Source organism: Cygnus atratus, chromosome 9, assembly GCF_013377495.2.
Source record: "Cygnus atratus isolate AKBS03 ecotype Queensland, Australia chromosome 9, CAtr_DNAZoo_HiC_assembly, whole genome shotgun sequence".
Taxonomy (NCBI): domain Eukaryota; kingdom Metazoa; phylum Chordata; class Aves; order Anseriformes; family Anatidae; genus Cygnus; species Cygnus atratus.
The window spans coordinates 20,027,527-20,054,876 of record NC_066370.1 but is presented as its reverse complement, the minus strand read 5'-3'; the positions used below and the strand labels follow the sequence as shown (position 1 = coordinate 20,054,876).

Below are 27,350 nucleotides of genomic sequence, written 5' to 3'. Positions count from 1 at the left end.
AACATAGTATTTTTTGTCTTCCTCCAAGTTCAGTCTTAGTTCTTCAGTTTTCCTGAAAACCTCCTGACATATCGCCATTACTACCTACTTTTTTCTTACTCTATATATGGTAGGCTTTTTCTTCGTGTCTTTGGCAATATTTTATTTTCTAGAAGTAAATCTCAATAGCTCCACAGTATGTCTCTGCACAGATGTAGGTTGCAGTGTGATATACAGCATGTTCCTTCAGTCTCAGTACAGAGACTCAACTCAGTCTGTGGCCAGGTCAGAAACATTATTTCTTAAATGCATTCTTAGAAATGTTGTTGTTCTATTAAACTTTCTCCTGGAAAGTTGTCTTCCTGTTATTACCCTGTTTTCATTTACTTTCCTGGGAGAGGGTTTTCCTTTTCACTTGCTGTAATATTGGTTTTATTATTATTTAGGATTGTTGTCTTTTCCTACTACTTCTTATTGTAGAATTAAAATGCTACTTTCAGCACAGCAGCTATCATATTGCTTCTGAAGGACAGATATTATTTTAACATCCTCAGCACCTTGGGAAGTATTGTATAATATGATTTTGTTCAGTCCACGTTTTTATCAACATGATCACCATCACCTGCAGCCGTCATTCCCTTTTAAAGTGCAGTCCTACAGCTATTTTTATCCTTTTGGCAATATCAAGATACAAAGGAGATGAATGGAAGTTTCTTGCATGTTTTTGTCAGTTTGCTTTAATAGCTCCCACAAACAGCGATGGACTTGGCAGCCTAGAGACCAAAATCATCTGTTTAATCACAGGCTAGATATAGTCCATCGGAAAGATACGTTTCCATACGTAGCCCCTGTATCATGTCTCAGCCTTGAGCTGGAGAGCATATCTTGTGTAAATGGGAAAAAATAAATAAATAAACAACTCAGGCTAGTCAGTACTTGGCCTCATCTCTGAAACTGTTGAAAAGAAGCATTCATGCTGTTGGGCTTCATGACATGCCCTAATGTCTAGTCTGGGGTGGACTGAGAGTTCACTCATTTGCGAATTTCATTCAGTAAGTTAGTAAGAAAATTTAGTGTTTTGTCCAAATTGGAAGTTGTACGTCTCTGTGTATCAAGTTGTTACGTATCTCTTCAAAAAATTCTAAGGTTTAAGGTCAGCTTGAATTTAGCCATGTGATTCCTAGCCAAGGGCTTGATCTGAGGCTGTGTCAATGTCTGCGATTTCTTTTTTTAAATTTGTGTAAGCTCTTAAAATCTGATGACTAAAAGAAGAGACCTAAAACAATAAACCTCATTCCTATTCATAGAAAATTGAGATGTTTTATTTGAAAATGAAGCACAACTAAAGCCCTTCAGAGACTACTGTAGTGTAGTATCCTAGGTCGAAAGAAAAAGTACTGCACAGAATTCTTATGTGTAGTCATAAATTGTAATCTCCTAACATCTTTTCGTGTTGTAATGGAAAGACAATGGGTCTAGGTCATTTTCCTTTTCACAAAGATGTGTTTATGTGGTATTACTAATTTTTCCCTGAAAATCCAGTGTAATGAAAGCATGTTTATTCTACAAGTGCTGGTTATTTAATCTGTTAGAAACTATTTGATGTTTTTGTGTTTTGTTTTGTTTTATATTTTTCAGCTAACAGGACAAGTGACTTTACAAATTGCCAATGAACCAGTTTTGCCGTTTAATGCCCTCGACATCGCACTAGAAGTTCAGAACAGTCTTAAAGGTAATTCTTGTTAGAGGAATATTGTTCTCTATTAATACAGAGAAAAAAGGGAATCATCTACTCCATTGAATCATCAACAGATTTTCAATTTCCACTTGAACGATAGCAAGTGATTTTACTAGTTAAACAGTGTCATTATATAATGTTAAAGAAAAAAATATTTTTGGTAAATAAAACCGTAAATTGTTGATATTTAATCTAATGTTATTATGTCAGTTAAGCAATAATTAGTATTAAAATCTCAATTACAGTCAAAGACAACAACTGCTGTGACTGCACTTCTTGATTTTATTTTCCTTCAAGACAGTATTCAGTAAAAGCAGAAGAGGGCTTCTAATCCCATTGCCTTTTGTCTCTGCAATTTCATCCATCATCTTCCTCGTTTGGTTACTGCCCTAGCTCACCTTGTTGGTGGATCATGTTAACTTTTCTGCTTTCTCAACCATGACAAAGCACAATAATTTACCAATGCTTATTGTCTGTGTTTGAAGCTGAATGATCTTGATGTGTTTTATATCATGCATTGGGGTTAGGAAGAGGGACAAGACAGTTCCTAGTTAGAAAGTAAACAAAATTGACTGATAACTTGCAGATGCAATTGACTCTGGGTTTGGCACTGTTTGCTGGGTGTAGGATGAATGCTTTGATATGAAAGTGCTCCATCAAGATTGTGGAGCTGTTACTAATATTGCTACATCACCTTCTCACTTCTAGCTCTTTCTGTTGTCTTGTGGCCTTTAAGGGCTTGATAAAAGAAAAAGCATTCTGCAATCTTTTCGTGCAGTATTGAGAAGAAGAGCTTGTCTTGAGTTGTTTAAGGTAACACAGTTAAAAGGCACAGCTGTACATTCCCTTCGCTTCTCAGGGCTGTCCTTTTCTGTTTTGTTTTCCTTTCTTTTCTACAGTTGGTAGTAACTGGTATGTTGTAAGAAACTTACTCCATTGCATGTTACTAAGATGTCCTCAGTACCTTGCAAAAGAACAATAAACCTTCTTACCAGTTATGAAAAGAGTACCTGTCTTAGCACCAGTTCCAAGGACTAGGGAGGAGAAGGAAGTCTAGGATCATTCACTATTCATTGTCACTTGTCCACGTAAGCTTTCTGCTTAGTATCGTGTGTCTTCATCCTTCCATTCTGTCCCTTGTCCCTTACAGTTTCATTGTATTTTGGTGTATTGACAGAATCACAGAATGGCTTGGATTGGAAGGGACCTTAAAGATCATTTAGTCCCAATCCGCCTGCCATGGGCAAGGATGCCACCGACTAGATAGGTTGCCCAGGGCCCCATGCAGCCTGGCCTTGAACACTTTCAGGGATGGCACATCCACAGCTTCTCAGGGCAGCCTGAGTAAGAAAATTAGATAAGCTCTAAGCCATCTCTAATAGGTACTGGGCGAGAGAGGCCTATCAAGACAAACTAAGTTAACTGGGGTGAGACTTTCTGTTTTGACCTATATAGGAAGGCAAAGGTTGTGATTTAAAGCTCTTTAACTGACACAGTGTCAGTTGTCTGTTGCTTCCAGTTAGTCCCTTTCTTTTCCACAGAATGGATCTCTTACAGAAGTTACAGCAGTACTTGTGGTGATAATAGTAGGCAGTGCTAGCAGAAGTTTAAAAATAATCTATTTTATGATAAGCCATTTCCAGGAAAGTCTGCATGACTTTCCACAGCCTTGGCTCAACCCTTACATTTCAAAACACCATTCTGAACTCTCTGTCCTGAGAAAAATCAATACAGAAACATATCTCTGTCATTTACTTGATGGCTGCATGCTCATTACCTGCAGCTATCTGCTAATCTTCAGCTTGGGAGCATTTTACCCGCTTGACCATATTTCCCTGATCACTTAGGATGCTTTTCAGGGTTGCTTGCTCCATCTCTCTGTAATGTTCAGACAGTTTCCCTCTATTGTTCCCACCCATTATTCTTGACTCCTACGAATGTGAAAAATGCACAGTTAGTTATCTATATATATGACAGAAATACCTTCTTTGCCATGAAACACTGACATCTTGTATTCAGTATCCTTTCAAGGATATTATATATTTGTAGTGGTAAACCTTCCCATCAGGCTTTTAAAAAAATCATGCAAAAATGCATTTTCTGTGGACAGAGCATTTGATACTGAAGGGAAAGGATGCGTATCTGTTCTGTAGCAGTACGCTATATTTATTTCAGTAGTTCTGTACAAAGTCATAGATAATTTCCTCTGCATTGATATGTTTAATTATATGTCACGACATGGCTTTGAAAAGAGGCTTGTAGTAGCAACAGCAGATTAGTTTGTTTGGCCAGTAGCAGTCATGGTAGCAAAATGGAAGCTGATGGCAACATATTCTTTGCACTGAGGATGTCCTTGGATTTATGTCTCTGCCCCTTTTAGTTTTTACAAAGCTTTCACTTTGAGATTTTTCACTGCCAGATGTGATCATCCAGTTTTGCACAACATGAAAAATCTTGCTAGTGAATATGACTCCATACCATACCCAGTCCTGAGCGTGCAAGCTAATCAAAACCTAAAGCAATTTCCCTCCTCTCTTACATGCAAACACATGCGCGTGGAGAGCGGGTGTCATGCCTTAGCCTGCTGATTTGTCTGGGCCCATTTTTCTGTAAGTATTCCTAGGCAGGTACATTGATACCAGAGAGCACAAACACAATTCAAAGATGTTAAATCACTAGCAGTACTTTATCTAAGAGCGGTTGGTTTCACAAGGAAAGGCTACTGTATTCAGTGTGTTTGTGTGTGTATTTGGTGTAACCTGTTCCTGAGTAAAATCCAGTTATGTTTAGCAAGTGTAATGAAATTCAACAGTATAATTCAGTGATTGGGAGCATATATACTCTTGAGTCACTTTCTTGTACTTGTAATTTTATTTATTTAACAACTAAACAACTAGCTCAGATGATTCATCATGATTCATAGTGGAGAGAAAAGGACAAAGAGTACAAAATATAATAACGTAGCATTGTTTTCTCTTGAGGGAAATAACACTTCCATTTTTTTTTTGCTTCTCTCTGTAGAAGCATCACAAGATATTTAAGACGTTATTAGTTAATGTATCCTTTTCTTTGGGAATCATTTCCCCATCCACTACAAGCTTCTCAACTTGAGCAAAGCATACATTGCAGTTTCCATTGGCAATGAAGTTCAGTGTGCTGTGATAAAAACTGCTGATTCCCTTAAAGCAGTGTCTGTAGTTCTCTATGGTAACACTAGCCAGAGACACTTCTAGATTTTGTACTGAAGTATTAAAAAAGGTTCTGTGTGTTTGTTTTATAATGAATTCTGGTTTAGAGTGTGATGTAAACTGTGCTTTTAAATCATAAATGTAAAGGAAACGTAGTTGGCTTAGGGGCAAAAAGCATGCTATGGTGAAGTAGTGAGAGCATTTACTGTTTTCTTTTTTTTTATTTTATTTTGTTAGTTTAAAAGAAAGGTGATGGGTGGCTTAATTTCCAAATATACAATGATGTATTTTGCCTTTATCTCACATTTTCTGTTGAAAAAACATAGCTGACATTTACAGTCATTTATATCATGTGCAAAATAACAATTATAAATATTGTATGTTACTTGGAGTATGAAGTCAAAACAAAAGCATTCCATCTAGTGGTGATTTTAAACCTTCCCATACTGACGTGTCCCAGGATAAGGTATGCACAATGCGTGGATTATATGCCCAGAAATTGTAAAGTTTTCAGCTACACAGGATCTGTGCCTGAGATTTGAAAATTGATGATACTGATATTTTGCAAATATCCAAACTGTACCAAGGTTATATGCTTGGAGAATGCTCTTCTGAGGTATCAACCTAACTCACTCAAACTTTAAATTACTCCGTACTCAATGAGGAAGATACCAAGCCTGTGCCTGTTACCCATTCTAATTAGGGAAGGGCAAACTGATCAAGAGCCATTAACAAAGCAACCTTGTCCCAAACCAAGACTTACATAAACCATCTTCTCTCACTCCTGTTCACACAGGGAACTTCCATTCATTGTTGAAATTCATCTTCATAGCTCAGGAAGTCTGTCAGTTTCTCTCAAAGCAGCATCTGTCTCTCCGTGACAATGTATTTTGGAACATCTTCTGTTGTGCTAGATTGGAATGCATTAGTCAGCTGAATGACAGGAATGCATATGAATCTATGAACAACTTTCCCTTTGCTGAAATGTATCCAATAACAATTCTCCTTTTCCATATTAGAAGGATAATATATAATATTCAGGCATTTTCTTGAATGTCTTAGTTGTATCTATTTGTTTTTCCATTCTTTTTATATACTCACCTTTCAGCTTTCATCCATACATAGTTTGAGAAATTGGTTGAGCTTCTCCCTTTGCTATTTCTGATCTCTCCGTATATCTATTAGGCCAGGAACTTTAGCATTCGTTTGACTTCTATCTTGAACCTCCTTGCTGGATTAATCAACTCAGTCACTAAGTTAGTAAATGCATGGAGATTTGTACATTCAACTAAAGGTCAGTCCGCTTCTAAAGTTAAATGGTTTGTTTTGATTAAATGATCATTTAAAACATATTTTAAAAAAGAGGTTCATTTCTTGTCCTTAATAGGCAAAGTGAATCCTGGCCTTAAAGATCATTTCTGCATCCTGGAAATGTTTTTGCTGGTTGATACTGCTTTGACTTTGTATCAGGTTCAGACACTGCTCTCTCTCTGTGAGCTTGTATAAATTTGGTCCGTCTTAACACAGTCTATGCACACACTGGGAAAGGAAGGTATTCTCTTCACCTGCACTGCAGGTGGGAATATATTGCATGTTCACAAGTCTCCAATACATGTATTGCTTTTTCTTTCTGGGTTGTGAACCAGGAAATACAAAATTGTCACGTGCTCCAAAGTGCTGAGGGTTTTTATTCTTTTGGTGTCTGTAACAGAATAAAAAGTAACAGTTAACACTCTGAGTTTTAAAAGTTTTGAAAACATTGACTGATTTAGAATATAAATTTGTATATCAGTTAAAGTGTTAGTTGGCTCATTGGCATATGATTTAAGTGATTAAAAGAAGCAATTTCATATCCCTTCTAGAAGTGTTGTTAACCCCTAGAATTTTAAAATGTTGAACAAAATTCAATTAAGCTCTCTAGATTACACTTTTCTATATAGCATCTAAGCACACACCCCTCTCTTTCAAACTTGAGAGCAGTAGCATCCATGGAATTGAATAAACACTATCTTAGAAGGAAATTTTGCAGTTACTAATAGTTAAACATTGCTTTCTTCATGACTGTTTTTTTCAATGGTAGGTTCCAAGCTGTACCCCAAAATCATTCCTCACAGGTTATGAGATCTTAAAATGTCACAGTCCAAATTGATCCTCTTTGAAAAATAGATCACAACATATACACAATGATCTATGGCTTTCCTCGATCTATTACATGATTTTTACGAGGGAAAAGAATCTCAGGCTCTAATTCAACTGTTACTTTTAATCCGTAAGCAAGAGTTATAAATAATGTTACTTGAATTACTGGCAAGTGTCTTTCTCTTAGTGTTCATAGGTGATGAAGTAGATGCTTCTCAGTTGCTTGCGGTGGCATCACGACTGAGGGATACTGCAGAATTGTTCCAATCAGATGAGATGCGCCCAGCTAATGACCCCAAGGAGAGAGCTCCTATCAGAGTCAGGATGCTCAATGATGTGCTGCAAAGCTTAGAGAAAAGCTTCCTGGTTCAGCAAGCTCCTCCAGGACTTTACAGGTATGGTGTTTAACATGTTCTCCATTTGACCTAAAATGGTAATCTCATACTGCTTGGTGTTCAAAACTGTTGTGCACTTCTAAAAAAAATCTCAATTGAGTATCCAAGATTAAAGCTATTTTTTATTCCTTATCTTCTCTGCAGAAAACATAACTTTATTACAATACAGGGGGTCATTAAAATACAGCACTGTGGTGTTTGTCATGACATCACAGCTAACAAGATGTACTGTGTGGTGGCAACTCAGGCAGTATGACAGATACTTGTATTAGATAGTACAGTAGGCTTTTAAAAGAGGAAAATATTTTGAAGACTTATAGTGCTTGACAAACTCCACCTATATTTTATTTAAAATTTTTTACAGGTCATTGAAGATTTAGAATTATACAAGACCCTATGTAGCATTGTTTAAAGTATTTAATTACATAGCATTGTTCTTGGCTGCTTTTCAATCAGTTAAAGACAGTAGAGTGGAGTGAATGATAAAGCATTAGTCAGCCACCATTTATGACATCTTGTCTCCTGTAAGAATTATTCTGCAGTGTGTATTCTGCAGCATTGCCTGGGTTGGTTTTAAATATAATCATTCTATCTTTCACCTTTTAAGAAGGAAGTCTGCAGGTCTGTATCTCTAACCATAGATTCCTCTACCTAAATAAATAAATAAATAAGTAAATAAATCAATAAATAAACTTGTGGTAGTCAGTAGCTTCAAAAAAGTTTTCAAAGAAAGAACTGGCCAAGTCTGCCCTGTGTAATGCCAGGCTCTCTGGCTGCACAGGAGAAGTAATAAAGTGTACTTCTGCACAAAGTGTCTGGAGCACTCTATTTCAGTCCATCAATGTAACATTTTATAGCTTGACCCCAAGGATGTGCTTTTCATGCCCTGGGCTATAGAATGAAGTCATGTATGTTGTTTGAGTTCACCAGGCCTACTGGGATAGTTTGAAGGCCTGTGCAGCTGAAGGAAACCAATGGCTCCTCCATACTGACTATTAGGAGGGGTCCCCAGGTAGAACTGTCCCTAAAGCCGTACCCAGATTTTGCTTTAGAGGGAACTGGTTGATATGTTCACGAAAGAGAGCTCAGAAGTGAACTAGCATTCATACACAGGAGACAGAAAGGGGCCAGAACAAAGAAGTGAAGGAAGGATCTGTGTTATGTGGGAATATAAATGTACTTACAGCCAGAGTCAACTACAGTAATAAAACAATAATTTGTTGCAGGTGATGGAAAAAAAAATTGTCAAATGTCTTGTTCAAGTTACTGCAAGTGATTGTTTCCAGTGGGCATAAAGTAGACAGATGGTAGAGGTAGACTTTGGAAGAAAAGCAGAAAGCTACAGCATCAGGAGAGAGAGATTCTTCCACAAGTGTTAGGAACAGCATAAAACAAATGCAGTCATCTTTTAACAATACCAAAAGGAAAAGAAAAATAAAAGGGTAGTTGTGATGAACCCTACAGTGTCAGTGAATAAAATCCCCAGAGCTATAATACAGAAAATGTAATCATGATATTTGGGGAGGGACTAATTTGCTTCATTCCTGCCATGACTGGATTTATAATATAAAGAGATACACTGAAATGTAATTAAGGAAAGTCTAATATTCCACTGTTCAACAGTCCACAGTTCAACGCTGCTATCTTTCTTGTTTGAACTGGTATGGTGTTGCAAAGGATCCATGAAGCTGCTGAATATAATCTAATGTGCCTGTGTTGCATCACAACACATTGTTGAATCTGGCCCAGTGTATGCATTTGTTCTTTATTTATAAAAATAAATTCTACCAGAACTTAGGATTTCAATGAGGTTTTGTTTTGTTTTGTTTTGTTTTTTTTTAATGAGGACTTCTAATGTTTAAATTCTTGCAGTGTTTGCAGTATTATGTTTGTTATTCAGCAAGATGTAATTGCTAGATATACAGGTAGAAGGTAAATTAAGTTTTTCACCTTCCTGCTCACAGCAGCACTTCAGGACAGAGTGCAGTACTTACACTGGCAAAGTAGATAATGTGAAGGTGAAAGTTTTGTAATTTTCCCCTACTGATTTCATTAAATTTGATACAAGATTTAATAGTAGATGATAAGGTTACTTCACAGTTTGAGGGAAGTATTTTTTGACTTTTTACTCTGAAGTATTCTGCTTAACATCATCTGTAGTATATAGCTGTAAAGTACACCTTGTGTATCATCATTTAGATGATGATCATTTAGAAACTTATTTGAAAATAATGCATTCTTTGTACTGTTCAAGGTATGCAGTTGTAGTTGTAGGCTTACTTTAATGCAGACAGGATCAAGGACAGTGGTAGATTTCTGAATTCCTTTCCTGACGTTCAAAATCGTCGGTACATTTTCTTTTGAAAAATTCATCTATCAGTATGTCTTTATTTGGGTTATTTTTCACTGTTTAGGTATTGAAAGTCCTTCCATTAATTGATGCAGTGATACAAATGTATTTTGTGTTCTGAAGATATTATTGAATAGTATGACAGGAACACTAGAAATATTTGAAAAAATCTGATGTACTTTTTTGCTTATATAACTTCACACTTTTCTTTTTGTAATTTGGTAAAGAAAACAAAACCAAAAAAATATATATCAGTCTCACAGCCAGGACCTCATATGCTGTGTTTCATCCCAGTGGGAAGATTGATGGGCAAGTTATAAACCCCTGAAATAGGGGTTTATAATGGAAATGCTGGCAGTCCTTTAACTATAGCAGCACAAGCAGTGCAGCAATAAATACTATGCTTCATCTGTAAACAGAAATTTAGGATGCAGTTTGCAGCCTTGACCTTCAGGCTCCAACTGTGTTTAGATCATTAAGATTCCATAAATACTGTAATTTACAGCCTTCTGAAGGAAGAATTTGTGTGCGCAGTAAAGCACGTATTCTTCATGAAAAAATGATTGCTTCCTGTATACCCATTTGGACTCATATTCTTAACCTCAATCAAAGTACTTGACAAATTTGCTGAAGTTTAGGCATCATTTTTAGGCTTGTGTTTGTCCTAATTCACAGCTATCTGGATCTATACTATGTTTTCTCTTCTAGAAGTTGAATTAAAAAGAAAAGTGGATTTTTTGCTTTATTGCAGGAGGTGGGTTGCAACCTACTTGTGCCTGTCGACTAAAGGGAAGCTAATATATCTTTTCTACAATTTCTTTGTATTTTGTACTCTCATTGCCATAGCTGTAGTCTCTCATTGTGTACGTGTACTGTACGTATACTGTATATACGTAGATTCCGTATTCCAGTCATTGCCATAGGGCAATTATTGAGCATAATTAATACATTATTCTTCTCTAAAGAGCAGTAAAATTATTATGGTTACTAACATATCACTATGTGTAGTTTCCTGCTGGGGATAGGAGAAGATGCTCTATCTCTTCAGTCTAAACAAAGGGTGCTTCAGCCATAATTTAACAGAGATTGAAGCAAAGACCTGGGACAATTTCCTGTTTCAAGTTTCATCTACCTTAGCCTGCCAAGTTTATACTGTCCATTAAGGCTGTATGCATCTGTCAACATTTTTTACGGATTTTTTGCAAATGTCATTCTGCTATGTCTAGTAGAGAAAATAATTGAGTGAAATAAGCATTAATTAGGTGAAAAGTAAGGATAAAACAATCTGTGTCTTCAAGAAAGACCTCTAGCAGTTTGTCTTGCTCATTTATGCAAGTTAAACTTCTTCCGCTTGCTTCTTTTTATCTTGGATACCCAGCTGTGGTATTAACACTCCATTGGGCTAAAAAGTCACAACAAATCAGTGCATTACAATGCACTGAATAAATACTCAATGGAAGTGATGATAGATTGTGTATCCTGAATTTGCCATAATGAGATGAAAGAACAATCCAAAGATGCTTTTAGCAGCACGCAAAAAGGTAATTTGCATCGCTGCTAATCTCGTGCCACTCAAGTGTCTCATGCCAAACAAGTGTTTGTTGTTCACTAGAACAAATGTTTTCCTTTCAGATTGAGTTCTGTTATATACATTCCTGTCATATGTACAGAGTCTACTGGATTTATTTCTGTTTTGCTGATAAACTGCAGCAGATTCTCAGGTGTCAAAATTCACATACCCCCAGACTTAAATTTCTAGAGATACATTTAAGTAGGAGAATTTAAGTCCTTATTAAATCTCTGTGTGTAAACAAGCTGCTCATTGGATTTACAGAGGACAAGCATTAAAGATGCAAATATCCTGCTAGTCTTAACAATGACATGGGTAAACATGTAGTGCAATGTCAATTGAAAAAATACTAGCCTACTGTTTCTACAGCAGGCAGTGATTCTGTCTTATTGTGCAGACTCTGCAGATTTGTTTTTTCACTTTGAACTCTTCATTTGTGGTCTCAAATAGAAAATATTCTTGTATACTTTGTTGTAATGTTTGAGACATTCTTGACTGACCTAAACCAAGGATTTTTTTTTTTTCCTGCATTGTATTATGTGGAACAGAGGGTGATTGGATATGCTGCAGATTATCCTCAGGATTGGAAATACTGCAACAATTAATGTTGCACTGGCAGTAGTTGATCACATTCTGTATTGTTATACTATCTGTCATGAAAAAAAAAATTAAATACAATACTGGAATGATGTTGGGGGAGTAGGATAGATTTGTGTACTGGTTTTAGAATAGTGTATCTCAAATTTTGCCATTCAGTCAGAATAAATTAATTTTCTTTTTACTGCACAGCAGGGATTTTACATCTGACTTTTCACCCTAATATCTTCTACCTTTGAAAATTTACATCTCTTTTTCTTCTATAACTGTTCTGCATCTTATAAATGGAGTTGTGATAAGTGGTATTACTTGTTTCACTTTCTAATTCTTCAGTGGTGTTTCTTGGTTCTGTCAGTACTGATGAGTCTCTTTTCTTCTCAGATTCAACCCTCCAGGAAAACTTTGTCTCTTCTTCTATACATCTCCAAACTCAGTCCTGCTGTGTCTTATTTTGTACAGTGTACTTATTTTTGTCCTTCCCTATAAATCCTTCCTATTGTCCATGTCTTCTTTGTTGTGGCTTTACATCCTGTATTCCTTATTATATACCTACCATGTTATTAACAACTTCTGCCCTTTTTCTGTCCATGCCTTATGAAATGTAAGTTCCTATGCCTCACTTCCAGTCTTACAGAAACTTGTACCATAGCTACTTTTCTTCATCTTTTTGTACTGATTTTTCCATCACTTGTTTTCCACTTCTTCTACTTTTCCTTTCATTTCTTCCCACTCATGTTTGCATTTTCTGACCACTGCAGTCCTTGTTCAGCTCCCTTCTCTCCGGCAGGCATTTGTCAAAATGTATTTCATGCCTAAAAATTCTTACTTTCTTCTGCCTTCTTCCTTCAAACTCTCAGTACTTGTGCAGTCTAATTACAGTTTTTGTCAGTATAAGTTAAAGATGATGAGCTCAAATATTCAAGATAGAAAAAATGACACACAGCTTCACTAAGCTCCTGTGTAGCTCGTTTTTGGATCTACTAATGGGGAAAAAAAAAAAGTCACAGGAAATATTCGAGGAAGAGTTTTATGTTAAGAACATGGGAAGGCAAAAAGAAGTTTCAAGAGAGAGGTGAGTAGTGGCAGCTATGTACTGTCACAACACCTGAGATCCTGTACAGTGCTTGGTAAATCTTAGGTTAATGCAAACATGGAAGTTGATTTTCTCCTAGTCTGTGGTAGCAGACATTGAATGAAAGGATGAGGTGCTCAGTTTCTGTGCTTCTCTAAATAGATGTCGTGTCTTCTGATCAGGTTTTTTAAAAACTGAAGACAATCATACTATGAGTCAGGGAGTGAGTATAACTCAAAACACCTGATCTGAGTGACAATTCAAATGGTTCCTCCATTAGAATCACAGTTATGTATATTGACCACGATGTAATGACTGTATTTGTTGTTTTGTATATTTTTACTATTTTAAGACCATTTGCTGCATTAAGTAATGCTGAATTAGACATCTGCAGAGATGTAATTATGGTTAACTTTAAAGCTGATTTAAAGTGAACAAGAAAATCTTTTCATGACACCTGCAAAAGCAGAAAACCGCTATAATTATGGATTATGTCATGGCTGGAAACCAGCTTTCTCATTTCCCTGGTTATGAATGGTAAACCTGGGTGTACATACCTTCATTTATTTTTCCCATATGTACTTCTTGTGAATTTTCTTCCATTCTTTTAATTTGATCAATTTTTACACTTCTAGAACTGCAGTATGCATCAGACCCGTTGTATTTTTGTTACAGTGAATATTAGTATGTATACTATAATTTAATACAGCATTGGTGGCCCTGAAGGTGAGACTTTATCCAGGACATATACTTCCCACAAATGTGCATGGTCTTGACCTTGCAAAGAGTCTTTTTGTTGTTGTTTTTTTAATGTAATGATATTTGCTTATATTTGTGGCCTTACTAGATTTTTAGCCCATTTCACAATGGTTGTTTGGCTACCCGTAAAAATCCTTTCATAGAAGGCTATTCAGTGAGCTCAGGGCAGAGCTATCACACCAACTCCTAGCAACTCTTTTGATTACATTACAGTTTCCATTCAATTTCCATTGTTGGCAGATCGTGCTCAGATCTGTGCTTATATTGTTAAATAGACCAAGAATATTGGGTTACAGAGCAAAATAGGCTATGATGTCTTAAAGCTATATAAAGAATTAGATTTAGAGTTTATTACATTTAACAGAAACTGAATATTTCATACATTATTTCATTGTTCTTATAAACAGTACGGTCAATAACATTTTTTAGATCCAAGAACTATATGGTCTCACATTTTTGGCCATGACAGATAAGAACCACATAGTGTTAAATATTAGCCAGGAATGTTTCTCAAATCTAGTACAAAAATAAGCAGAATTAGTAGGGGAAATATTTAATATGTCATCCTCCCTTCCAGAATGTATTACCCAGGCCACAGGGCTTAGAAATTTGATGGTGAGATCATTAATAGGAAACTTACCTTTGCAATCTAAAAAGTGCAAATATGGTGTATATGTATGCTGTAGAATGTAATAAAATACAACCTCAGACGTTTATTTAACATACATATTATGACATAATTAATTTTTAATCCATAATTAACTCTTATGATAATGACCCTTCTGATTTTGATAATGGTTTCACATGCCACGTGGTATGGAGTTACTTAAGATGATAAAACTAATCGGGATGAGAGCTGGAAATTGAGGTCAAACCAGTTTAATAAATCAAACACTGGACGCTTCCTTTTGATGCTTTGTTTGTAAATGGCATTCCTCCTTAAGAATCGGATGTTTTACACAATTTATAAATAAAAATCACTATGAAGCCTTTAGAACATCAGCTGTGAGCCATTTGGAAATAATTTTATTAATTCACTTCCCTCAAGTCCTTTAAAATAGTAGCACATCTGCTTTGAATTTGAGTATTTCAGATGAGACATCCTTAAAAGAAAAATAGTTTCCTCCAAATTATCCAGCATATGTTTCTTTCATTTGAAAAACAAGTGTAGCTTAAATCAAAGAACAACATGCTTACATTTGTTACCAGCGGCTACATTATTTGAAATTTAACAAAGTATTTTTCCTACTTGTTCTTGCCAGCAAATAACAATTTAAAAGTACAGTTAATATGGTTTAATGTATACATCACTCTTAGGTCCTTGCAGTCCTTGTTCTAAAAATTTACAGAAAAAATATTGAAGGATTTTCAGGGAATATTTTATGTGTAGATGGAGTATATATTCTCTCATCAGTTGCATATAGAGTTTGAAAGCTCTGTGGAAAAAAATCTGATAGTGTGTTAAGTTTTGTGACTTTTTCAGGAATTTCTAGATAAACTCGCTTAATTAGTTTCTGTAAAACCCTAGAGAAGATCATGTCTAATTAATTAGAGGACTGCTCTTTAACCGTGATAAATAATCGCTTGGAACTTCTGAAGACGAATTGCATCCCAATGTTTCTTTTTTTTTTTTCACTTCTGTTCTGTGAAGTCGTTCTGTACTGTTGAAGTTGTAGAATTGATTCTTCTTACTTATTCATCTTATCTACTCCAAAGTAGGAAAGAAATAAGTTTCCTAAACCGAGCAGATTTTCAACAGTGCAGAAACTGAGTGAAAGGTAAAGTTGATGCTCAGCCCTTGCAAGCAGGTGTATCGTTGAAGATGCCTTTTTACTTAAACTTTACTAAAGTACTTAAACTTACTTAAACTCAGTCTTTAAACTAGTCAGACTTCTTAGCTCCATTATTCTTATTTGAGTCTGTTCCAGAATACTCAGTCCTCTTCCGATTACCAACTTGCATCCAGCTTCTACTTCCTCATGCTTATTTTATATCAGCTACTAGAAAATACTAGAAGCTGTTATGCTATCATGAGCCACCAAAAATATAGTTAAAAAAGAAGAAATTAAGTAATTACTGTTTATATGATGAAAGTGGAAAAGTTTAGCTGCAGGTTGTCATAGATACAGTCTCCCATTCGAAATCTTTTCTAAGCCACCACAGAGCAGTGTCCTATTATCAGAAAATCAAGACTAACACTGTTAGCTCTATTTTATGTCAATCGTTTCTGTTGACAGTAATTATTCAACTATCAAAAAAAAAATCATTTTCTTATATGCATCAGAACACAAGTGAAAGCGAATGTTTTCTGTGAATGTTGTGGTTTGGTCATAAAAAATTCCTAAAGCAACCTTTACACAGCTTGATTTTTTAATAGATCTTTTTCTTTAGGATTCTGAATGCTAATACATGCAAATTGGATCTACCAGATTAATCTGTAAAGGTGGGAAGGTCTGTAGTCTGTAGGTAAGGTTACAGCTAGGGTGGGGGTTTAGCAGGGTGCACCAGGCTGAAACTTAATCTAGGTTGGGTTAAGCTTTAGCAATAACTCTGTAAGAGATGAATGTTTTATGACAATGCATTTATTACCTTTAAAAAAGTACTGTAATCAAAGATAACTGTAGGGAAATAAAAGATAATGTATCTTGTAACCAGCTATCATTACAGTTTGGCTTCCCTTTTTCCTTTGCCTATTTGGCAAGCAATCTAGCCAAACCAAGCCTCAAGACACTTCAAAGAGCTGCCAAAATCAGGATTTATTTTTTTAACACGGCCTGTTCTAAATTGGCCTCTTGGAAATAGATTCAGATTTTGAATAATTATCTCCTTGTCATCGCATGTCCCAACAGGTTTTTATTAAATACAAACTGACCAGAACCCCCTTTGCCATAACCAGCATAACTAAAGGTGTCTCAATTCTGGTCTCTTATACAAGGTAAATTTCTGTCTGGCAGGGATGGAGTGTATCTAGTTTGCTACTGTTACGCAGTGATGCCTCTGAAACGCCTTCCCTTTGATTAGTCTTGAGTTAGGTTTGATGCTTGGATTATCTGTAGTTTATCAGCTGCTGTTACATATCCATCTGGCAGGTATTCAACATTGTGATTACATGGTTTCAATATATCTCTTTCTGTAGTACATACTGGTAAAACATTTTTTTCAGTCTTATAAATGAGAGTGCTAAACAAAGGTAACTGATGGCCCTTAAAAAAGAATAGGCTGTGTAGGAAGCAAAAGTTAGGAACAATGCATTACAAATAAGGGATCCTTAAATATGACAGGCTGAGTTTGTGGGGACTGAAGGAATAGACTGGCATTTACAGCTAAGTTGCCCTAAAAGGTTGATTGCCATATCCCGTCTTCCCTGGCCACATGCATGCTGTTTGTCATGTGGCCCCAGAGCCAGCAACTTCCACCATTTGATCCAGCAAGAAATGAGCAGTGCAGAAAAAAGCTTTTCCTCTGGATCATCCATAATGACATGTAATGACAGTTCACCACAGCATATATTTTGTCCTGATGAAAGAGAGTCTTACATGGCTAGCCGCTATAATCTTATAATAATCCACTTCTGCCATAACAATGCTGTGAAATAAAATAGGTAAACCAAGTATATGTGCACGTCAATAAAGTTTAAAAAATAAAAAGAGAAGAAAGGAGAAACACTCTTGAAGATCAAAAGGATCAGGGACCTAGGGGAAGAAGAGAAGCTTTCTTGTACCTTCACCATAAAATTTTCTGAGGTACAAACTGGTGTAAATAAGATAGAATAAATCGGCTCATGCAGTTTTCAGGGAAGGAGAGTTTGTAATATTTTATGTCCTGCAATAAATAAACACTCTGTGGAACTGGAGGTCCCAACATGTAAATAGTATTATTAGAATGCATTTATTTATTTATCTGGTTAATAATACTTTGTGTTTTACAAGCATGAGTGAAAACAAACTCCTAGATCTTAGAAAAGTACATTCAAAACTGAATATTATCATGAGAAATAGAAATGCTGAAAATCCCTGTTTCGGTGCTTTTTTTTTTTTTTTATTTCCTGGATAATATGAGAAAAAATAATTCAGGGATTTATAAAATTCAGTGCATGAGGATGCTGAAGCAGCTGTAGTCACAGCATATGGTGTTATAAATGGAATAGGCAGAGGGTGCCCATAGCATTTATCTGTAAATGATTTTAATGTGATTCCATTGAGACAACCTGAACTCATTTCTTATGGGACCATATACTGGCTGCTATGTCCTAATGATTTAATAATTACTTTTCTTTCCAAAATTTCATACTGTAACTCTTAGATAGGAGGCTATGTGCAAGTAGCTGAATAATTCTGCTTATGTGTTGTACATCACCTACATGTAAACTTTTATTGTAAGCTAAAACATCCTTTTTCATGGCAAGAATAATGTAGTAAACTAGTTTTATCTGTACTGGTCTGTTGTTCTAATGTAATCTTTAAAATATTTTGAGTTGTGTTAGTCACTGTATTATTTAGTTTGATCATTCAAGAATTTTTCAAATGCATTTTGGTTTAGTGAGGGTAGCATTCCATCCTTATTTCTGATAATATAAAACAGCATTTAACTGTAATGGCATTATTTTGATAAATAATTAATGTTTATGTTCCTAGGCAGGCAAAGGGCTCATAAAAGTTATAAATGAGGTCCTATTAGAATCTATTTCATAAGTTTCTTTGCTTTAGTTTATTGAGGCTCATTCTTTAGTATGGAGACATTTTACCTCTTTCAGCAGTAGTGCCTGAAGTTATTTGTTAGGTTTTCTAGTTCAGTGTTATACTTTCCAGGTCACTGTGATGTGTCATTGAAACAAGCCCATTAAGATGAGTGATTTGTGTTGTAATTTCATTAGTGTCATCAGTAATGTACTACACATCTCTGTTTTCTCATTTTGTATGGGTCAAGCTGACTGCGTGAATTATATTTGTAGGATCAAAATAGTTAAAGATGAAGATAGATACTTAAGCAATTAGGTCAGAAGCTGGAATCATTGTTTTAGAGGTGTAGACTACAAACCAATTTGTATTAAGGAATTGTTTAAGTCATTGAATTTCACGGTATAAATTAAAGAGTCTTAGGATCATTATGCACATCATGGTCACATGGCAATATCCTGTGCCAAAGCAATGACTGGTTTTTATTTTTTGGTCCACATGTAATTTTTAATGAAAACACTTTTTTTGACTTGTAAAAGGCTAGTCCAGTTTATTACTTCCATGCCTTTTTTTTTTTCTTTTTAATTTATTTATTTATTTGATGAAGCTTGCACTGAAATAAGTAAAATTGTATAAATTGATTCTCATGAACATGCATAAAAATTTTATGCAGCAAAAAGGGTGTTATGGTTTGCCAAGCAAAGATAGGTAATTTGAAAATAAAAGATCCTAGTGAGAATCCCTAGCAGAAAATCTGCAAAAAACGGGTACTGTATAATGTTGTTATTATTTTAAAGTATTTGCATACATAAAAATAAAAAATAGGTCCTGTCATAGAATGCAATCAGCTATGCCTAAATCGTATTACTATTGCAAAAGTTAAGACATTCTGTTAAATTATGATAGCTGACTGCTCATCTCTTTCATACATCAAACTGCTCAATTTTTCTCATTAGACACCGATGTGTACTGTAGTCAGGTGGGGTGAGCAGGGAATATTTGTCTTTTACAGTACCTGCCATTGGAATCACAGCTGTAGAATTAAACTCTTCTAACATCCTTTACTCTTAAGGTAGACCTCTTTTTTTTTCTTTTTTTTTTTTTTCCCTATGTGCCTTATTTACAGCACTTTTGAAGATGGGATAGGAAAAGATCAGTTTCTATTCACCTTGCTTATTTTCTCAGGAGTCCCTAAATGTTCCCATCTTCAGATCATCTCTTTAGAGTGATTCCTAGCAGTCTAAGTCAGTGTTTTTCAGCTGGTGGATTATTGGCCTATTACATTCTTATTAAGAAACAGAGGAATCCTAATATAGATCATATTGTCAGTGTTGTAGGCATTTGGAGCAGAACCCTTGCTCAAACTCTCCCAGACACCAGCTACCAGATAGGACTGTCGCATACCTCCTGAGAGTAGAAAAGTAATGTGATTATCTCTAGTATTGCCCCTGCTGTTCAAGGGCTTCGAGGGGTTGTGAACAGGCTTCTGTCTCTCTGTGAACTGTGGGTACAGTAGAGGAGAGTTCTTCAGAAGCCTGATTCTCCTCATACTGATCTCAGCAGGAGTCCCTGAATTGATTTCAGAGGGAGCAAAATCAATCCCTGCTTTGAAAGCTACAGTATTTCCCACAGCACAGCCTATCCTTAAAAACCAACCAACCAAGATTTTTTTCTGGTTCTCAACATACACAGTTTTCATTTACTATATCACAAAGAAGCTTTAGGGACAATCCATAATATAACTTTAGTCACCTTGGAGTGTAAGCTGCATCATATTCTCAAGGACAAGTAGTATCAGCTCAGAAATGAGGAAGCCAGCAGATGTCCTCCTCTGGCTGTTCCAGTGCAAGCTGAAGAAGTTTTTGCCACATCTGCTTGTTACCGCCCTCTTGATGGAGGCTTCTGTCTATGCTGTGCTGTTCCTGTAAGTGTTCCTAACCTGTTTCATGCTAAATGATCTAGGTCAGTGATGACCCACTACTTAAACTATGTAAGCTATCCTTCTACTGCAATGTTGGAAACAGTTTCCCCCTTGTATTTAGAAGGATTGTGTATTGCATTGCAGAACACTTGAAATGGATAGGTGCATCAATATCAGGGGATAAAAAGCTTACAATTCATATTGCATGGTGTTAATATTTTGTTGCTAGTCTTAGATATATATCCAATACAGAAAGATAAAAAATTAAAGACTGAAAAATTGTGTTATGAGGGTAGGAATTACTTCATATCTTTGTAAAACACAAAACACCTCTTCAAACTGAAAATCATGGCAGAAGATTGTAGATGTTCTGTGGTGTTATTTATTCTGCTTCTTCATCACCATTCCCCCTGATAGACTAGCAATTAGATGACTGTTGTAGTAATAAGATACACTTTTGTGCTCATCTGTCTTGTAGGTACTTGGCAGTTTTATTACTAATTGGAGTTGCCACTGGGCCTGTCCTGTCAAGCAGTTATGTTACTAATGGATTGTCTAAGTTGTTCTGCTTACTTGTTGGTTTCATTCCATGAAACAACTTCCCCGCTGCCCTGAACTCCTGCATTGTGTTTAAGGATAAGGTGTTGCACAAGATCACTTGTAGTGTTCCTGCTTCAAGTTTCACTCACTTCTGTTTATAATCAAAGGAGCCCCTGGGTGGAGATTTGTGATATTTACATGCTCTTCTAATTAGGATAATGATTACACCTGCTTTTAGATAATATTTACAGCCTGCTTCAAAAGGTCTCAATGAAATCAATAGCTAGCTTTGAATCATGAGCCTTCAGCACCTCATACAGATAACATTTCCAAGGAATCGGACATTGCCTTTGCATGGATTTTGATATATGCCATTAAAAAAGTCTTGCAGGTATTATTATGGAAAAACACTGATTTTATTTCATAAGGCTTTAGCTGTGCATTCCATTTATTTCCTTCCTCAAGTACATGACATTAAAGATGGGTTACTCTTGTTCTGATGCCACAAAGGATTATTGATGAAATAAAGGTGCTGCTGAAGGCAGTGAGAGTTTTACCATTGACTTCAATGCAGCTAGAATTTCACCTCTGAAGTGTGAAATAAATAACAGGAGCAGATGGGGGGAAAAAATCCATGCCTACAGTCCACAATAATAACTAAACTTTTTTTTAGAGAGGAATACACAGAGTCCAGCTGAGACACGAAAAACTTCACAATGGGTGTGATGGGCCTAAGCTCATGATTTTGATGAAATTTTCAAAGAACAAAAAGGAATTTGAAATTTGTTTGATGGACTTTTGTGAATGTTTCAATGTATTTACACATAGATCAATGCAAAGATCCAGTTTACAAAGCCGTAACAAATATGCAGTTGTCTTTCAGTCTGCCATGGGCCAGCTTTACTGTGCATAATATGTATCATCTATAAAATGTGTCTGATACTTGCAAGGATTCTTGATGATTTCTGAAGATTGTTTTGAGTAAAAAGTTTACCATTCTCCATTGTTCTCTTTTAGAAATATTCTTTACAGACTAGATGAAAGGACAAACCAGTTTTCAGTACTGCTAGAGGCACTGGAGCACTACAAACTACGTCAGTCAAATGAGACCATTCAAGCAGCCTTGTCAGAGGTGCTGAACAGCATCAGTTCAGCTCAGGTTTACTTCAAAGCAGGACTTGATGTGTTTGAGACTACCTTAGCTGGAAAGAAATGAGAGAATTCTCTGCATTCTAAGACGTTTGTTTACAACTCGCTAAACAAAAGTTCGACTCGGACCAGAATTTCTCTGAGGATGAAACCTTTCTCAACTTTTCTTTCAGTTGGCGCTAAAATGTACTGCAATGTGTGTTTTTATAAATATAAAACAGTCTTTTGCACTGTTCACAGTATATCTCAAATGTCTGTTTCTGAATGTATAAAACGATGGGAGGGACTAACACTTAATGATTTTTGGAAGGACATCTGCTGTATTTTTATATGTAAAATATATTTTTATGACGAAGAGCTCAGTCTTGTGAAGTACCAAGCACATCCTGCAATACACTGAAGACCTGGTTCTGAGACACCCCAGATGTATATCCAGGTGAGCTTTCCATGCCTACTCTGTCAGAAAAATGTGACTTAAATATACTCTTGTGTTCCTTAACTTCCTCAGCAAACTCATCTTCCTTACTCCTTTCAGAATAAGTAATTGAAGGATGTGGCATTTTCTGGGGTATGCAGTGCTAAAGTTAATCTGGAAATATTCAAAACACCCTTATCAGTGCAATCTAACATCTTTATTCCTGTGGAACAATAAATACCTCAATTCTGAGAATACAGATAAACTTTGATTATCACATTTCTGTCTGAAACAAAATTATTTTCTCTTCTAATTCTTGGAGAGAGAATTTATGAGATGATTACAAGTGATTTGAAAAGTTTGCATCAGTAGTTAAAAGTGCAAAAAACTTTGAATTTTTATGTTAAGTAAAAGGAACTGCCTAGTCTAATTAGGCTACAGGCCTTGTAATCTTATGTCTTACCGAAAGAAGCCACTTCAAGGTTTCCCTAAATTTCCAGGGAGCAGTAAGTGAAAATAAGAACTCAGAGTTCTGGAAACATTTTTGAGATTCCACCACTTGGCCACACCACTCACTATTTCAGGGTGGATCATTCCAACTGTAGTGCCCAGTTTGTTCCCTACCACGGAACCAGCAATTCACCTCTGAAGACAAATCGATGAAGCATACTGCAGGGCTAGTTTGCATTGGTGGAAGCCCTGTCCAGAGGCTGTAATCACACCATTACAGCATTGACTTGAAGTAATCTCTGAATGAAAGGACCAGGAGGTTCAGTGTCCTAAACCTCTAAGGGGATCATATACACACTTGAGAATTGCGTCTTAATAATATGAACACTTAAAATTGTTAAACCCAATTGGGTTTAGAGTTTTACAATCCCAGATGATTCTGGGATTAGAGATTAAAAAATAATTTTATATAAATTCTTAGAATTAAAATATAATTTATTTGATGGAAACAATAAATGTGTTGTTACCAAATTTGCCATGGAAACATTGCAGAAACATTTCAGGTATCTGTATGAATGTAAAGAAATGCCTTCAGGAAAATTACAAAGTATATGTTCACATAGCAAGAAATGAGAGTTGTTTTTGGATCTGTGTTTCTGTTTTCTCAAAGACATTGGCAAATGGGCCTCTATTAGCAGTGGCCTAGGACAGGGTACTTACAGCTATGCTGTTGCTACATTTCTTTGCAAGTTTTTATCATAATTTGGGCAAAAGCATCCCTGTTCTGACAGAGGTGGGGCTATGCAATTGTACAGCCACAACCGAAGTGAGAATATGTTCAGTAACAGTGACTGTGACTGCATGAACTTAGACATGATTATCTCCTCAGTTTACCTGGCATCTGTTAAGAAAGAGCGTATGATTATTCTCTTGCTAATGCTGGTACCAAGTCTGTTTACTGCAAAGAGGGTTTGACTTCTGAAGAGTAACATTTTTTATGATAATCCAATGCTTGTCTATCCCCTTTTTTTCCATAATTTTATTATAGTAATACTTAAATGTTTGGAATAGTCACATTTGAGTTGTATGTTTCTTTTGTGATAATATTTAGGAATGTAATATGCACACTACATGTGAATTGTCTTTTCTAATAGCGATGACTTCTAACAGTAAGTTTAGTAGCATTTTCTTTAGAGTGCTGACTCACAGTGGAGTCAATGTCTATGGTTTTCAATGATATAGGCTCAGGTGCCATTAAGAGACCAAAACCAGAGATGAACACTTCCTTTAATTCTGCCAGTTGAATTTAATAACTATTTCCTGTCCAGCAAACCTTCCCCTAATGTAGCCCAAAGTATACTCATGCAAAATCAGGGAAATCAGTTGGGAAGAGTATCTCTCATGTATGATTTCTCAACCATGTAATTCCTCACTAAAATATTTATCTTGTTTTCTCAATAATGTCCTTCTATAACACCTTTAGAAACAGCAGACTTCAAAGTACTCCACCACAAAAGGTATTGCTACTGTATTGCTACCTGTAAATTCTAGAGACAATCATATATTATTGTTGTAGAGATGAACCAAATGAGCTCTTTAGGGACAAAAATGCATTGATTTCAATGCCATCTCACACTTGTAGATCTCTAGGTTTTTATTTCAAATGTTCAAATCCTATGTATATAAGCGGGTGCTCAGTGATAATATTTGCACCATTACAGCTTTGGAAAAGGCACTTTTGAGCCATATCCTTCCATTGATTTTTAAATCTACCCATTGACTTCAAAGAATTTATATCAAGTTAAGATCCTAAATACCTGGAGTATTTCTAACAGAATTTTCTAGCTGTGGAACATCAGCTAAGGGAAGGTATTAGTAAATCATAGTAGCTTACCCAGACTGAATTCATTCCTGTATTGTTTTGAAATGAATAGAACACCCTTAAAGGCTGCAGTATGTTTGCAGATTGCCTGAATGATAGTAAAAATCTGTTACCTTTACAGAAGCATCAACTGCCAGAGACAGTATAACAAATGCATTGATTACTAAGTAATCTAGAGTCATACTCTCAGTGACCAGAAAATCCTTGCAGCTTGCAATATTTGTATGTTGAGATGGTTGATAATAAAAAGCTAATAAGATTTTATTAGTGCGTATTTTAGAGAGTACATAAAGAAGCTAAAGTATAATCAACTCAGATGAATAATAAGTACATGGGAGCTGGATTTTGAGTACTAACCTTAAAAAAGGCAGTGAATTGTTTTTATCATCCAAGAAAAACAAGGCTCTTTTGATATACAGTATACGTGCAAATATGCAAACACACAAATATGCAAATGCCTTATATCTTCAAAACGCTGCAGAAATATTAATTTACCTGCAGTGAGATGATACATCTGCACAAACACTGATGTAAATAATAACTACATGAAAAAATTAGCATTCATTTTGCACTGCTTCACTTACCTTTTAAAAAGCATTTCAGTCTAGATGTGTGAAAGAAGGCACCACAGCTGACCTAAGTTCCTGAAGCAGTAGGAAGGGAAAGGCAAAATTTCTCAGGTATCACAGAAGGTACTTCTGGAGGCCAATCTAGTCCTTGCTCAAGCAGGATCACCTGGAGCTGTATTCCCGGAAGGGGATATGTCCAGATGACTTTTAAATATCTTCAAGGATGGAGATTCCACAGCATCTCTGGAGAGTGGCTTCCAGTGCTTGGTCACACTCATAGTTAAAAAAATAAATAAAAAATAAAAAGTAAAATCTTCTTCCATAGATATAGTTTCTCCAAATCGCTCCCTATATTTTTAGTTGTTAAATTATTAATAGGTTTAATTACATACATTCAAAGGATAACCGTCATTTCATTCAGTGAAAACTCTTGGCCAAAGTCTCCAGAAATCCACAGTTAATATGTTGGAAAGTTTGTATATGGAAATTTGTACTTCTCACTAAGAGGTTTATTTTTAAGTTGTAGAGGCTAATGCCTTTATCTTATGAGTTTGTTACAGTGCCTGGTTCCCAATCACAGGTTTTTGGGATACATTACAAGACACACTGAGAACGCAAGATGAGTTAGAAAATGCAGGAAGGAAAAATCAGCTTATGGGCAGCTATATGCTATGGTAATTGTATTTCTGGCTTTAAAACTAATAAATACTATAAGCATAGTTATATGCATATGCATTTTCAAGAGAACAGTTAAGATGTTCCTCAAAAGCTTTCTGTGGTGAACTGTTATCTGTGTTACCCAGAAATGGGTACCTTTGACACATTGTAGACGCTATCCATAGCCTAGGGTGGAAGATGTTCATTCCCTTTAGCACTCTCTTGCATTTTATTAAGTCTGAGAAAGGTGAGTGATAGGAAACAAATCTCATTGTAAGATGTCTGGGACCTGAATTTTGAGAACAGTTAGTCTTATACAGCACTGCAAATGTTCAAAACATAGCAAGGTGTCTTCTAGGGACATGGATACAGGGTGACATTGGAAGTAGGGTGATGGTTGGACCAGATGATCTTGAAGGTCTTTTCCAACCTTAATGATTCTATGATTCTGTTGGAGCTGAGTCTACAAAACTTGGGATAGAGAATCCAATATAGCAAGCAAAGGTCTCAGAAATATAGAATAAACAATTAGTTACTGTCTATTAAAGGTTATATTTACAGTAAAAAACTGGCTACATAGTGGCTACATACAAAAGGTATATGTATAAATATATGTAAAAGAAAAAATGGTTAGAGCAGAAGCAAAACTTGGCTACCCTATCGCAGTGTTTTAAGTGATTAAGGATGGCAAGGACTCAAGCCATATGCACAAAAATGTACTTGAATGTGAACACTTGAACCAAGGAAGTGCCTAAGAATAATGAAGACTCATTTAGGAAGTAGACAGGTGGCATATGATTTAAGAGTATCTGAATCGGACTGTACGTTTTCTAAAACTATGGTGCAATCAAACCTAACATTATTTTTCCCTAATTTTAATCCCATTGCCCCTGGTTGTATGTAGTATTGCTCTTACACACTCAACATAACTGGAGAATATGTACGCATGCAGACTTAGGTTTACTGAAAGATTGTTCCCCCTCAATCATACTGACTTGGTCTGTTTCTTTCAGCAGGATTGATTTTACCATGACTGCTTATCAGGGTGCTATACTACATGAGTAAGGTCAGCAGAATTTGGCTACTGTTTGTGGAATTTCCCAAAAGATTTTATATCAGAATATTGTTTATTTATGTTTAGCCTATTCTCTTTAATCTCCTAATATATATTATTACAATCAAGAGTACATTTTTTCAAAAAATGGGCAGGAATCTCTTTGTCAATGCTAAGTGTACACAGGCAGTATGTGCATGTACAAGTGATGTATTATAATTCAGTATTAACTGAAGAGTTGTTATAAATG

At 35.8% G+C, this 27,350-nt stretch overlaps 1 protein-coding gene across 1 annotated transcript in view; it reads left to right on the top strand.

The window, feature by feature from the left end:
* NAALADL2 (N-acetylated alpha-linked acidic dipeptidase like 2) overlaps nucleotides 1-23,810 on the top strand; it is a 416,355-nt gene extending 392,545 nt beyond the window's left edge. Inside the window, exons 13-15 of the mRNA XM_050712534.1 lie at nucleotides 1,618-1,711; nucleotides 7,232-7,439; nucleotides 21,942-23,810. Coding sequence (XP_050568491.1) covers nucleotides 1,618-1,711; nucleotides 7,232-7,439; nucleotides 21,942-22,140 — 501 coding nt within the window. The 3' untranslated portion in view covers nucleotides 22,141-23,810. The remainder of the gene's footprint in view (nucleotides 1-1,617; nucleotides 1,712-7,231; nucleotides 7,440-21,941) is intronic.
* The last annotated feature ends 3,540 nt before the right edge of the window (nucleotides 23,811-27,350 follow it).